The 15,042-nt window shown below is 39.3% G+C and overlaps 1 protein-coding gene across 5 annotated transcripts in view; it reads left to right on the top strand.

The window, feature by feature from the left end:
* setx (senataxin) overlaps positions 1-12,878 on the top strand; it is a 94,470-nt gene extending 81,592 nt beyond the window's left edge. For 2 of the 5 annotated variants that reach the window (XM_043720338.2, XM_043720340.2), the window contains 6 exons: positions 811-998; positions 1,977-2,069; positions 3,053-3,229; positions 5,067-5,165; positions 8,847-8,934; positions 10,612-12,878. In XM_043720338.2, coding sequence (XP_043576273.2) covers positions 811-998; positions 1,977-2,069; positions 3,053-3,229; positions 5,067-5,165; positions 8,847-8,934; positions 10,612-11,337 — 1,371 coding nt within the window. In that variant the 3' untranslated portion in view covers positions 11,338-12,878. Of the gene's footprint in view, positions 1-810; positions 999-1,976; positions 2,070-3,052; positions 3,230-5,066; positions 5,166-8,846; positions 8,936-10,611 lie in introns of those variants that run through there. The other 3 variants (XR_015760702.1, XM_087998366.1, XM_087998367.1) reach the window with 3 other exon arrangements.
* The last annotated feature ends 2,164 nt before the right edge of the window (positions 12,879-15,042 follow it).

Below are 15,042 nucleotides of genomic sequence, written 5' to 3'. Positions count from 1 at the left end.
AAACTAGATACATGGTTCCTGTTTGACACACAACCAATATTGCTACTCTGAGCTTGATTGGAAGAGTAACCACAAAACCCTAAACCATCATTATTAGAAAGTGCAACAATGATAGATTTTGGGTGTTTGTGATCCCAGTTACCTAGTTAGGCCAGTCAGCCATTCATAAGGAATTTTTAGGTACTTTTAATAAGTTTCAGAAGCAGTAGTTTACATATGATGCGTTAGTAAATTAAACAAGAGTATACAGCCTGCAATAATTGAGGCTTGTTCACTGAGACCAGAGGACCAACAGGCTATTGGCACCTAATCACAATCTCATAGTTGTGAAGGCAGCATCCTGCTTTCTAATCAGTGTTAGGGAACTGTTCCCTGTGCCTCTCAGTGTGTTCTGGTCCATCTTTTGCTTGAGCTGAGATCAAAGATTTTGTTTTGACTCTTGGAACAAGAGAGAGGCAGTAATTTATCAAGATTGAGGGTTATCCATGGTCTTACTAATTTGCAGATAGGCTTGAGGGACTGGATGACTTACAGCTGGTCCTATTTGCCCTGGTCTTCTGTTCTCCTAATAAATGTCAGGATCACATTCATGAGGTGTTTGTCCTACTTGCTTTGCATTGTGTTCATTTAAATCCCAACCGTATAATGTCATTGCAACAAGATTGTTCTGCTGAAATAAAACCATTGTTAAATGTTTTATCCTGTATAAAATATATTAAAATGTATAACTTATGTTATTAACATGCTAAAATGTATCTCTCTCAAACTGAATGTAATTGGAAAACGATTAACACATTTCCCATCTTATAGAAAGCAAAGGAGTTGCGCTATGGCCGATCAATGATGTGTCGGTTGCAAAAGTCCCTGCAGAATGAAGTGAAGCAGATTAATTCTGGATGGAGCCCAGTAATCATGCTATTAACTCAGTACAGGATGCATCCTGACATCTGCCATTTTCCCTCCAAGTACATCTATAGAAGTTTGTTGAAGACCGATGAGTAAGAAGACAAAGATTATTAAACTTGCGCATTGCTACTTTCACAAGAATTAACTTCTATCCATCTCTAGTGATCCTCTTCCACCCTACATTCCCAATCAATTTACTTGCGTATACAGCCTGGTCCACATTTGATAAATTTGACAATTATTTGTTCAATTGTGAAACAATGATTCCCTGTTGCTAAAATAAATAAGAAAAATCTGCAGGTGCTGGAGGCATGAAATACACTGAAAACACTGGAGAAACTCCATAGATCTAGCAGCATGTGTAGAAACAGAGTTAATGTCTCAAGTCCAATAAGAGTCATATTGCAACTGACAAATTAACTCTTTCTCCACACATGCTGCCAGACCTGCTGGGTTTCTCTCGCACTTTCATTTTTTTATTCCCTGTTGCTCTTGTTAATGGGTATGCAGTGTTGTTACACCAGTGTCCCATATAGATATGGCATGTTTAGTTTAGTAGGTTGTTTCTCATTTTAACCTTTTATTACTATTTCGCTGATGTTACTGGAAGGTTGTCAACTATTATATACACCCCTCCATTTAAAACATATCTTATTTCACTTTTAAAATTGCATAACTTTACATAAACAACATATAGGAAATAACTTGAATGAGATATCATGTGGTAAGATTACTTCTATATTTTGCTATTTCTATATATAAAACTCTTGTGGGCTATTCACTTTCCTTTAAGTGACCAAATTATAGTCTTACATTATGGGAGTAACCTTTGGCCTCCGATTCAAATTGATTTAGACTATTAATCTGTTGAGATATAGTAGATATCCAATAAAATATTTTTGTGACTTTGCAATGCTATATTATTTTAAAATATAATCATCAAAATCTATCCTGTTTTTATTTAGCATTTTTCAAATAATATCAAATTTCATCTAATGGCTTTAGTCAACATGATATCATTTCTGATTTCTTTCCTCCTCTACTCCCACCAATCCCTTGTGTTTTTCCAGGAAGACAGAGATGCAACGTTGTTCTCTGACCTGGCCTTTCCAGTCATACATGTTGTTTGATGTGACGGATGGATATGAATGCCGGGAGAATGAGTATGTTTTAAACCTGATCATCTCTTTTCAAAGTAATTTCTATCTTGTATTTGTTATACACAAGACAGGAGATTTGATGCTTGTGTGAAGCAGATGTGGACCAGCACAGTTCTCACCAGAGCAGTCTTCGTTTTCAGGATAAAAGCAAATTACTGCGGATGGTGGAATCTGAAACCAAAAGAGAAAATGCTGGAAAATCTCAGTAGGTCTGGCAGCATCTGTAAGGAGAGAAAAGAGCTGACATTTCGAGTCTAACTGACCCTTTGTCAAAGCTTTGACAAAGGGTCAGTTAGACTTGAAACGTCAGTCCTTTTCTCTCCTTACAGATTCTGCCAGACCTGCTGAGATTTTCCAACATTTTCTCTTTTGGCTTCATTTTCAGGACTGTTTATCATTTACATTTCTTGGTTTTCAATAATACTCCCTTGTGTGAAGATTGTACCAAAGTGCCAAATAGATCCAAGATATCCGTGCTGTGGGATTAATGTGAGTTGCAGAAGCCAACAGTGATGCTTTCTACTATTCAGTCCTAAAACAAAATTTTTGGCAAGCGTAGAGAAGACTTCTCAGCTGCCCCTCCTGCTCCATCCCAGCCCAGACAAACTGAGACCAAGTTAGCAGACTTTGTGCCATCTCTACTAATTCAGCATATACTTGGGACAAAACATGAGAGTTGTGTAATCTTTGTTAATCCAGATGAAATCAGATGGCATTTTACATTTTAAATATGGTGCTAGCTATTGAACTGAGGATGGATCGATTGTACACAATGTGTTAGTTACCACTAACTAGTTCTAATTTTAAAAGTCATCTCTGGACATTTCAAACTGCAGAAAGTAGAATCAATTATTTGGTCATGACTCTACTGTTTATCATTTAAGCTGAAGCATTCTGGTATTATTAGAAACTGCATTGTCAGACAAGGCACAAAATCCTTGACCCTAGACTTTGCATCTCACCTCCATTGCACCTTTTCTTTACAGTTCTTACACCAACGCACAGGAAGTGAAACTGGTAATAGCTTTGATCAGTATGATTGCAGAGAAACAAAAAGGTGTTTGTCGTAATATTGGAGTAATTACCCCCTATAATGCACAGAAACAGAAAATCCTGAATCAGATTGATCAAGAGTTGAGAACTGCTGGCCTTGAACAAGGCAGGTATGTGAAGGGAAGATATCTGAAACTTGAGTACTGACCTTTAATTACATATTCATGTCATTTATGTTTTCTGGGGGGAAAAAAATACATTTGATTACTTATTTTGTGACTAATGATTTCACTTTTGGTATCAGTAACTTGAGATAAACATAAATTAATGGAGTATAGTTTTGGACGTTACATGTGGATCATTGAATCCCTACAGAAGAGGTCATTTGGCCCATCAAGTCTGCGCTGACTCTCCAAAGAGCATCCCACCCAGACCTACTCCCCACCCTATCCTGTAACCCAGCACTTACCCTGGCTAATACACATAACCTGCATATCCCTGACACTACAAGGCAATTTAGCACGGTCAATCCACTTAACCTAAACATCGTTGGACTTTGGGAGGAAACCAGTGCACCTGACAGAAAGTCCAAATTCAACAGACAGTGACCCAAAACTGATCAATCCCAGTCCCTAGCATTGAGCGACAGCAGTGCTAATCACTGAGTCTCTGTACTACTGACATGGTTGCTGACGTTTTAAGGCAGACATCGTGTAATGTTCTGGTTTATGGATGGGAGTCTCATTCATAATGTTACAGAAAGTAATGTTTACAAATATGTTGCTCTTGGATTGTCTTGATGTCTTGGCTGACATTTTAGGCTTTTAAGTGTGTAATAAAATAGTAAGACTATGTACACTAATATTTAATAATTCTGTATATGTCCCCATTTTCCCAGTCAGTTTTCTGGTATTTGCATAGTTACCTCCTTTTGTTTTTGCAGTGTTTGCTTTGTCCTGGCCATTAGCATTTGTGAAAGTCATGAGATCAGCTACAATGCAACTGGAAACCAGTTTTCTGGAGGAACGATTCAGAAAATGTGTTATAGAAGGTTGCTGTAACTTAATCAATCTGGCATTTAAAGTGCTGTGTAACGTTTCTCATAAATGATGAGAAAGCAAGTTGTAGCTCATTTTTGCCAGTAGGTGGTGCACTTGCATGATAGATTCTGTTTTGCCGGTTTACCCTGTGATGACTGTCAGATGCTTGCCTGTGCACATGCTGACATTAGATTGAACTTTCCTCAATGTTAAAAGCTCACTTCAAATGCAAGTCCAAATGAAGCATGAAATGATTGAACGTGGCTCAGAAACAATTTTCATGAATCCCCATTCAGTTGATCAAACATGCAAGTTAAGATTAGGAATAGCTCACATGGCCCCTTATTGAGCCTACCTGCTTGCCCTACCATTCACTGAGATTGTGGCTGCTCTGATTGTAATGTCAATGCCACATTTTCGACTCTTGCATCAGTGTCTCTCGGTTCTCGACCCTTTATCCTTTGAAAGCTGAGAAATAGAATACAGGTTGTGGGTAATTATTGTGATGTTATAATTGATCACAGCATCTCTTGTTAAGTCGAAACAGATGAGGATTTCTGCTTCTGGCCCCTTTCCTGTGGCTCCGTCTGGAGGTTATTTAGTGTTGAATGAGGCCATAATCAGCCATGTATTCCCTCTCACCTTCAAAATAGTTTTTCAATGTTAATAGTTGGTGCTTAAGTACAGTAAAGTACTGGAGAGTACCTGCTATCTGTCCAACCTTATACTAGCAAAGGGTCAGTACTATCATAAGTGAGGGGAATGAGTATAACATAAAGTCAGAGAGGAGCAGAGTTTATTTTCCACGGATCTGCTTTTTTAGACTGAAATATGAATCCGTTTATAATGTTCCCACCTTCAGAATGCACATTTCTTCATTTTTATGGGTATCTGTGATCAACATTTCAGCATGGAAGTGGGATAAATACATGTTATTATATTTAATGCACTGGTTTGCCTCTTTCAGGACAGTGCAGGTGGGCACAGTGGATGGATTTCAAGGCTGCGAGAAGGACTGCATCATTGTTACCTGTGTCAGAGCAAGCAATTTTCAAGGATCTATTGGGTGAATTGATTTTACACTGGCTTGTTACCACTTGGCCCCACTTGGCCCTCTGTTGCTTTACTGTTGTTTTTATTTTGGTTTTGTCGTTCCTCTTTTATGGATTCTCCTTTATTTGAGGATGGTAGGATATTTTGACGAGTCAAAGAGAAACAGGTCTTTGAAATCATCTGAAGTTTGCATCTCACTTTCATAACCTAACCCTCTAGATGGTTACTTTAACTGATGCTGACCCGATTGGCTGACCCAATTTTCTCTATGCTGCAGACCTCTGGTACTCTTTTTGGTAGAATCGTAGAATCCCTACTGTGTGAAAGCAAGCCATTTGCCCCATCAAGTCCACACTGACCCTCTGAAAAGCATCCTACCCAGATCCATATCCTCTACCCTAGCCCTGTAACCCTATTTTTCCCATGGTCAGTCCATCTAACCTGCACATCTTTGGTCTTTGGGAGGAAACTGGAACACAAAGGAAACCACGAAGACACAGGGAGAACGTGCAAACTCTACAGTCACCCAAGGCTGCAATCGACTGTCTTTTTTTATTTATCAATATTTTTGATTGTAAACTGAAATGGGAAAAAAACTATTTTAAAACCAAGTATTACTTGAGGATTAGTGCATTTTTTGAAAACAAGTGACTTGACGCTCATTGTGGGTGCTGTTTATTTGCTGCTGGTTCATACAGTAATAAGTGATTTGCAGACAATCTGGAACCAAGGGCTGTGTACATATGACACTTTAAGCCGTCGCAAGTAGCTGATTGATTAGTGGACTAGTGACCAATTATTGATAAACTCCCTCTGCATGTCAACAACTTTGTAATTGGCTCCCAGGTAACTGAACAGGAGCAATCAGATAATTGCCAGCTCAGGAGCTTTCCCTGTTCTTTGCAGTAAAACAAAATTAAGTTTGAAGAAAGCCAGTTTATTTTCCTTCAGTTGCTTTAAGGTGTGACTTAATTAATATGTCAGAGATCTTTTTCGAAGTGTGAGCCAGTCACCCTGTGCCTCCTGCAAGCAAGTAAAAGCATCCAGGGAATAAAGATTAAGAAGCAGTGTCCTGATCAGCACAAGATCAGCAAGCCATGTGAACAGGAAGCACTGAAATCCCTTCCCAACCTTCTCCTCCAGCCATATCAACCATCCTTTACCCTTTGTCTATTTTTGGCTGTTTGTGTGGTTTTTTTTGGTGTGGGGTGATGGCTGGGGTTGTAAGAGGGTTTGGGTTTTAACCAGTAGAGTTAAATGCAAGCATCTCATTATTTGCCTGTAGTTGAAGTATTTATTTATTATATGTAGTGATTCATATTAAGTGCAGGAACCTGATCTGTCCTTTCAATCAAACTGGGTCTAACACGGGATTGGGAAAACCTCTCATACTTTTAAAACTAACTTTTGTGATGCCTCCAGGGACATTGGGTTTGATTTCCAGCATAACACACTCACATGTGATATCCAGAAGTAAGGTAGAATAAGAGCTTGCACTAGGCAGTTGATAGGAGACAGTGATGGAAATGTGTTGCTGGAAAAGCGCAGCAGGTCAGGCAGCATCTAGGGAACAGGAGAATCGACGTTTCGGGCATTAGCCCTTCTACAGTGAGTCTGCAGATGCTGAAGGTCAGAGTTAAGAGTGTGTTGCTGGAAAAGCACAGGTCAGGCAGCTTCAGAGGGCAGGAAAATCAATGTTTTGGGCGGGAGCCCTTCATCAGGAATGAGGCTGGGAGCCTCTGGAGTGGAGAGATAAAAGGGAGGAGGTGGGCCTGGGAAGAAGGTAGCTGAGAGTGCAATAGGTAGATGGAGGTGAGAGAAAGATTGGAGAGGAGGGCTGAGCGGATAGGTGGGAAGGAAGATTGACAGGTGGAACAGGTCATGAGGGCGGTGCTGAGCTGCAAGGTTAGAACTGGGGAAAAGTTGGGGGCGGGAAAATGAGGAAACTGGTGAAGTCTGCATTGATGCCCTGGGGTTGAAGGGTTCTGAGGCGGAAGATAAGGTGTTCTTCCTCCAGGTGTTGGGTGGTGAAGGAGTGGCGATGGAGGATGCCCAGAACCTGCATATCCAGGTCCTGGGCTGGCTCCTTCCATATCCCATCAAAGTTTCACCTGCACTTCCACACATGTCTTTTGTAATATCCGTTGCTCCCGATGTGGTCTCCTCTACATTTTGGAGATTGGATGCCTTCTCACAGAGCGCTTTAGACAACAACTCTGGGACACCCGCACCAACCAATCCCACCGCCCGGTGGGCTGAACATTTCAACTCCCCCCTCCCACTCTGCCAAGGACTTGCAGGTCCTGGGTCTCCTCCATACACACTCCCTCACCACCTGATGTCTGGAGGAAGAATGCCTCATCTTCCACCTTGGGACCCTCCAACCACACAGCATCAATGTGGACTTCACCAGTTTCCTCATTTTCCCCCCCCCCCCCCCCCCCCCCCACCTTATCCCAGTTCCAACCCTGCAGCTCAGCATTGTTCTCATGACCTGTCCCACCTGTCAATCTTCCTTCCCACCTATCTGCTCCACCCTCCTTTCTGACTGATCACTTTTACTCCTGCCTCCATCCACCCACCCCCCTTTATCTTTCCAACCCCGAGGCTCCCAGCCTCATTCCTGATGAAGGGTTCCTGCCCAAAGTGTTGATTTTCCTACTCCTTGGATGCTGCCTGACCTGTTGTGCTTTTCCAGCAACACACTGTCAACCCAGACAGTTGATAGTGGGGGGCGTACTAAATGAATTTGAACCGGGAGTGTTATTTAACAATTCCCAGATTGAATCTTGTGAACGTCTTTAGCTTTAGGAGTTGTTTCATTCTTCTACTTTGCAAATTTAAGGGCTGGATATCAGTGGGGAATGGAATGATGCATGGTGCTTTCATAATATGGAAATGCATGTGCATCTCCCAGACATGAGAAAGTAAATTCAAGTTTATTCAAAGAATCTAATTTTGTTCCCACTCGTAGGGATGATGATAAGAAAAGCTAAGTGACATTGCTTCACTTTTAAATTGGTGCCATAGTTTTCACCCTTTGTTTAAGGTCTGTTGCAAATGTGACAGCTCCACTTAGATATCAACAATCACTTTCTTCTCAGGAACACGTACTAACCACCAGCATTCTTCCGAATGGAGACCCAAGTTGATAGTATCCTAACAGTGTGGATACAGGCCATTAGGCCTAACAAGTCTACACCTCTCCAAAAAGTAACCCACCCAGACCCATTACCCTACCCTATTACTCAGCATTTATGCCTGACTAATGCACCTAAACCACACACTCTGAACACTGTGGGCAATTCCACACAGCCAATTCACCAAACCTGCATATCTTTGGATTGTGGGAGGAAACTGGAGCACCCAGAGGAAACACGCACAGACATGGGGAGAATGTGCAAACTCTACACAGACAGTTGCCCAAGGCTGGAATCGAACCCGGGTCCCTAGTGCTGTGCGGCCTCTGAAGTGGCCTCCTCTGTCTTTGGAAAATTTACATTATTTCAAAGGAAATCTGTTAATACAGCAAATGTTTTATTGGCATTTGACGTGTTAAATTAACAAATGCAGAAATCTGAAGATTTTATTGACCCACTAGATTGCACTACTAATTAGCTGTGTGGTACGTATTGAGTCAAAAGAAGTAATGTTATTGATTTTATTTTCAACATTCTGTTTGATTCTTTTTCAGATTCTTAGCAGACCGGCAGAGACTGAATGTTACAATTACTCGAGCTCGTCTGAGTCTCTTCATTCTGGGAAATCTGAAAACACTCCTGGTTTGTATTAAAATGTTGATCATATGTTTTTGTAGGCAAAATGCTGATCAGTTGAGTTCGTAGAGCAATACCAATAGTTGGAATATTTTTTCTCTGAACTGCTCTGGAATTAATTTTAGCTGTCTTACGATGCTACTCTACACAAATTAATACAGCTCACTATTTATTAATGAGAATTTAAAAAATTATTTTGTGGAATGTAAGCATCGCAAACTGGCCAACATTTGTTGACTGTACCTAGTTGCCCTTGAGATGGTGATGGTTAGCTACCTTTTTGAAACTTTGCAGTCCATATGCTGTAGATAAACCCACACTGCTGTTAGGGAGAGAATTCCTGGATTTTGACCCAACAGTATATTTCCAATTGAGAACAATGAGTGGCTTGGAGGGGAACTTGCAGTTGCTGATGTTTTTATGTTTCTGTGCCAGTGACCTTCTAATGGAAATAGTTCTGGGATTGGAAGGTGCTGATCTTGGGTGAATTTCTGCATATAACCAACCCCAAGATCTAAAATTAGAATCATAGATTCCCTACAGTGTAGATAGAGGCCATTCGGCCCATTGAATCCCACAAAGACCCACATCCCCACTCTACCCCATAACCCCACATTTACTATGGGCTAATCACCTCGCCTATATATCAGACACTGTGTGGCAATTTAGCATGGCCAATCTACATAACCTATATATCTTTGGACTGTGGGAGAAAACTGGAGGAAACCCACGCAGATGCAGGGATAATGTACACAGACAGTCATTCAACGCTGGACTCGAACCTGGGTCCCTGGCACTGAAGAACAGCAGTGCTAACCACTGTGCCACCCGGTACTTCCTCCCAGTGCAATTACTTACACTCATAGACTCAGGCTGCCTGTGAACAGGATCCCTATCTAAATGAGCCCTTCAAATGTAATGCCAGCATTTAGAAGGTACTTTCTTCCCAGTGTCTTTACCTCGCATCAGACCAATCCCCAGTTCTAAGTTGTTTCCAGACTAAAAGGCAAGTATGTGATGTAGCTGAAAATGTGTTGCTGGAAAAGCGCATGAGGTCGGGCAGCATCCAAGGAACAGGAGAATCGACGTTTCGGGCATTAGCCCTTCAGGAAGGCTTATGACCGAAACGTCGATTCTCCTGTTCCTTGGATGCTGCCCGACCTGCGCTTTTCCAGCAACACATTTTCAGCTCTGATCTCCAGCATCTGCAGCCCTCACTTTCTCCTCGAAGTATGTGATGTATCCAATGTATGCACCACCATGAAGTGACTGTCTTGCATTTCAGCAAATGTGTGTCAAAGTAAAAGAAAGAGAAATTGAGGGATTAATTGGAACTGCGCAGAGAGATAAGCAGTAACCTTAAGCTCACAGCAAAGCAATACAAAAGGATGATGCATGCAAGATAAAATGTGTAATTTTTGAACGTGAAATCCTGAAGCCGTCTCATGAGATTGTAGTATTTGATGGAATTCAGTTGCACGTTAAGTTGCTCTAATGCTTTGTTGCAATTGTTTCATTGTAAGAACCATTAGCACAGAATAAGTCATTTTACAATGTTTACTTTGTATCTGTGAACTTTTTAAAAAGTAAGTATCGTGCTTTTCTTTAATGAGCTGCTGTATTAAAACATGTGAAGGTGGAATTTCTGGTTTTGAAATCTATCATTTTCTGTTGCATATTTAGGAAAATAAAGATTGGAAAGCTTTGATTCAGGATGCACAGAAAAGAGGAGCTATAGTGAAAACAAGTGAAAGTGATTATAAGAAAGACTGCCAAAAAATATTGAAACCCAGGTCTGCTGTCCAGAGAAGTATTTCTGATCCAGATGCATTAACGGGTGAACAGAAACAAGTTCCTGATCTTGCATGGAAAAGCTCATGGAATGAAACTAGTATGCATTCAGCAGCTGATGTCAGCAGTGGGCAATTTCCAAAAACACTGATTCCTTCTCAATCAGTTTCAAAACATCATTTGCATAATGCTCAATCATCTGTTACTGCACAACCTGAGATATCAGTTAGGTCAGAGCTGTCTGCTCAGGATAAACCGAGGGATCCAAGACTGGCCCGAAGAGCTTTGCTCAAAGAAACTCAGCCACAATTAAAAGTCACTCGTACTTTTTCTGAGTCACGTGTAGTAATTTCACCAGATTCCTCTGCATCTGGTGGTGGGCATGGGGCTATTCATTCTTCAAACGTTAGTCAGCCTCCTAGAAATTCTCTTTGCAGGATTGATGTTGATAAACCTTATCCTTCTCCTCTGAACAGAAGTTTGACCTTTCCTTCTGGATCTAGAAATGATCAGAATACAGTCTACAATGTCAGCAATTGTGCAGGTTCCTGGAAGCAACAACAGGATGAAAAGGCAAAAGGAGATAGGTCTGGAGAACAGAAACAGAGATACAAATGAAAAGATTGAGTTAAGAAGTTTTCTCTTAATACGTTTGATTTTTTGATGTCAGACAGAGCTGATGCAGTGTTTCCAACTTACAGAAGCAGCGGATAATATATAAATGGTAAAATTGTTTTGTAGGCTTTTATTGTTTGATTGGTGAATGGTTTGTTTTTGTTGTTATATTGAAAATAAGTTGCACTACTTTTATTTTCTATTGTCAAATGTTCTCCCATTTTCCCAATTTACCTGACTTGGGGGCAGGCAGGTTACCTGCTTCCACTCCATTTGACTGTATGCCACATGAATATGTACAAAAAGAAACAGCAAGTGAGAAACGCTGCCTGTACAGAAAAACAAATTTATTTGATGCAATTCCCTGGCTGCTTTCCTTGTGCCTTCTCTGGATGACATAGCCAAGAATCTACCTGTTTAGGAATTTTTCTACCACTTGCACTGAAATACAGTATCACCATGTTGTGCTATTCATCACTAGTGTTTAAGTACTTTTGACAAATGTAGAAAATACACTATCTCACTTAATCAAAAAGTTTGAAATGTCATCCCTTCTTAGTATGGATCATGGTGTCTAAAATCAATCCCTAAACCATGTTTATCAACCACCTTTATTTTATAAAGTCTAAAGTAGTACATTTTCCCTGAATTCTACAGCATTTACCAGGAGTTTGAAAAGGAATAGTAAGACAGGAATTTATGTTTTGACCATTTCACATACATACTTTGACAAAAATAGATTTTAACAGTTGTGAAGAAGCCGCAATCACTGTAGTTTAGCCCTTGAAACAATTCAGCTGTGACTCGTTAACAAATTTTCTGTACAGAAATTATTTCTGGCCATTGTGTGCGTGTCTTGTACTAAATTTTGTTTGACATTGCCTTTCCATTTTGCATTTTATTTACAGTGACATATGGAAAAAAATATAAGCATAAATGAGGATGGTGGACATATTAGGGAGTCTTCCAGATAGTATAACTAAAAACAGTTTGCACCAGTTAGTTGGTTAATATCATCTTTAGTTCATAAGTTCATAGCACTGGGTAATTTCATTTAGAATTATATGTATATAATTATCACAAAATTCGGTGTCTTAATTACAGCAGAATAGTAAGATGCCAGTGTCTGTAGGTAAAGTTAAAAAAAAATCATAATGCCTCATGGATTTGCCCAGTGGGTTTTATGGAAATGTAATTACTGTACAGTGGCTGCTTATGTATACATTTCTTGTTGTATCGATATTGCTGTAGTCTCCTGTGCTCCCTGAAAAGGCTTGTCATCTGCAGCATCCCTTCTGAAAGTTCATGCTGCTGAGTCACTATTATAAGTTGCCAGGCTTGCTGGTTTTAGACAATGAACAAGTCAGAATTTGAATTCTTGGACATTGTATAAAGGAGATCTGTGTTTGAATTTGCAGTTAAGATAGTTGTAATCCCCCACTACCCAATGCTTAGTACTCTACTCTGTCACTAGAGTAATGCAAACAGTAAAATAAGTTGACTATTTTCTTTAGTACATAATAAAATTGATTTTTTTACAAAAGCTTTATTAGCTTGTGCTTGTGTGAGACACCTTTTGGGGAAACTGGATTCTGAACGTTTTGAACAAATGACACATAAAACACATAAGCTCTAGTCTACTAGTTCCACTCGCCCTAACTGAATAAAAATATGAATCTGAACTTAACATTTTTAACAGGTTAGACTTTTTTAGCCAGGTGTTCAATGAAATCTTTATTTAAATTAATCCATTTAGAGGCTTGTGCAAAACAGTGATCCGCTTACTTATGAGGAATGTCTAGAGCAAGACTCTTATTTTGTATTTCACATAAAGTTAACATCAACATACCAGACAGTGCCTCAAGTAATTTATTTCGGTAGCTACTCAACACATGGGGGACAACTAATTTTGAAATCTATTGCTTGAACAGCATTGTCATGATTGTGAATTTATATCTATACCATGATGAAAGATGGAAAGAAGATTAATCTAATGTCGCCCAACTTACCTCATTTGAATCTTGCCTTCTATTAATTAATTGAAGTCAAAACTGGCAACTCTTGTCAAGAAATCAGATTAAACTGCACTTTCTTCCCCAGTGAGAATGGTAGTACAGGGGTTGATGTCACATGAGAGGCAGAAAGCCCTGACCTCTCAACTGCTGTGGCTGTAGTTTGATGATCAGTTTGCAAAATTTACATGTATTTCAAAATGGAACAAATTATTCTCTCATTTTTAAGTAATTGTGCATTGTAAAATATAATGAGATCCATCCATAATTTATTCGTATAATTGAATAATTTGTTTGTTTCTGTAATGTGCACTCAACAATTCTAATGTCTGAAATAAGTGAAATTTGATACTCATTTGCACTTTTAGAAAGTTTGTTGGATTCTTTTAAACTTCCTCTTTGTGACTAACAAATGATTTGTTAAAAAGCTCTAGAAATGTTTTATGCATATTGATAATTATACTACCTCATGACCATGACACCAGGCATTATTCCCCTGTTCTTCTTTTAAATGGTGCCATGGGAAATCCTACATCCACTGTGAAGGCAGACAAGAACCTCAGATGAATGTCTTATCCAACAAATTACCAGTGTAGCACTCCTCGATATTGCGCTGAAGTGTCCGTCTATTTGAACATCTGGACTTGATTCACTTTAAAACCCAGTAAAAACACAGCTCCTGCTTAGTGGTGAGACCACACTTTTAAACTCTGCTAAAATTAATTACCTTCTCACACTTAATGAACAAATATTCCTCTTTTGAATGAAACAGACTTGTCTTTCTTCATTATTATGGTTATATAAGCTGTCTTTATATTTTGGATTGGGATTTAAGTCTGTTAAAATTAGAGGCATGCTTAACACAAGATTAGTTTCATTACTTTAGGGGTTAATGAATACCTTTTCAGAGACTAGGTTAGGCAGATTTTGTGGTTGTAAGAAGTATGTTTGAGAGTCTTAATAGTGATCTATTTAATGCTTTTGGTTGTATTCCTCAATTCATAAAGGGTCAGCCTGGCCTTTATGCTTATCATCATTTATAAATGAATTTGTAACTATTAAGTCAAATTAAATGTTTGGGGGAATAGTTTGCCTATAATCCAGAAATTAGGGAAACCATACTGAAAGTTGTTGAGGCTAAGTAACAAAAGAAGCCAGAGTAGAGAGATCTAATAGAACAGCATCAATGTACTGTTCTCAAGTCAACATTCTTGTGACTAAATTTGGTATCCACTTTATCTTCGTGATCAGGCATACCTCTGCCTCTAAATAATTGTGCCTAAAAATCATATTGAATTTTTTTAAGGCTATTTTTGATTTTTGGGTGCTCTTTTTCATTCGCTCTCACTGCTCTATTAGATGATGCAGGCATGAGGTAATATTACCTTCTGTATTTGTTGACGGATATTTGAATTTGCACAGAAGCAGAATTAGAGGAATCACTATTTTCAATTGTTACACTAGTGAAACTGGTCACTATTAAGTTATCCAATTAAGTGTTCATTTCAACAACATGCACTATACTTCCCCCTATATAGTAGCTGCTGAAGTTCTGCAGCCTTAAACTAAAGACTCCTCATTCATTTATAGCAAGTTGTTACTAGATTGATTACTGAACTACTATATAGGCTGAGTATTGCTTTGTTGAAAGGTTTAAAATTTCTAACTCTCTTTTGCAGTTTCACTCATCCCTTTG

This window comes from Chiloscyllium plagiosum, unplaced genomic scaffold (assembly GCF_037043375.1).
Source record: "Chiloscyllium plagiosum isolate Xiang-an unplaced genomic scaffold, Cpla_swu_hap1 HiC_scaffold_21, whole genome shotgun sequence".
Classification (NCBI taxonomy): Eukaryota; Metazoa; Chordata; class Chondrichthyes; order Orectolobiformes; family Hemiscylliidae; genus Chiloscyllium; species Chiloscyllium plagiosum.
This window is presented reverse-complemented; position numbering and strand designations above follow the sequence as displayed.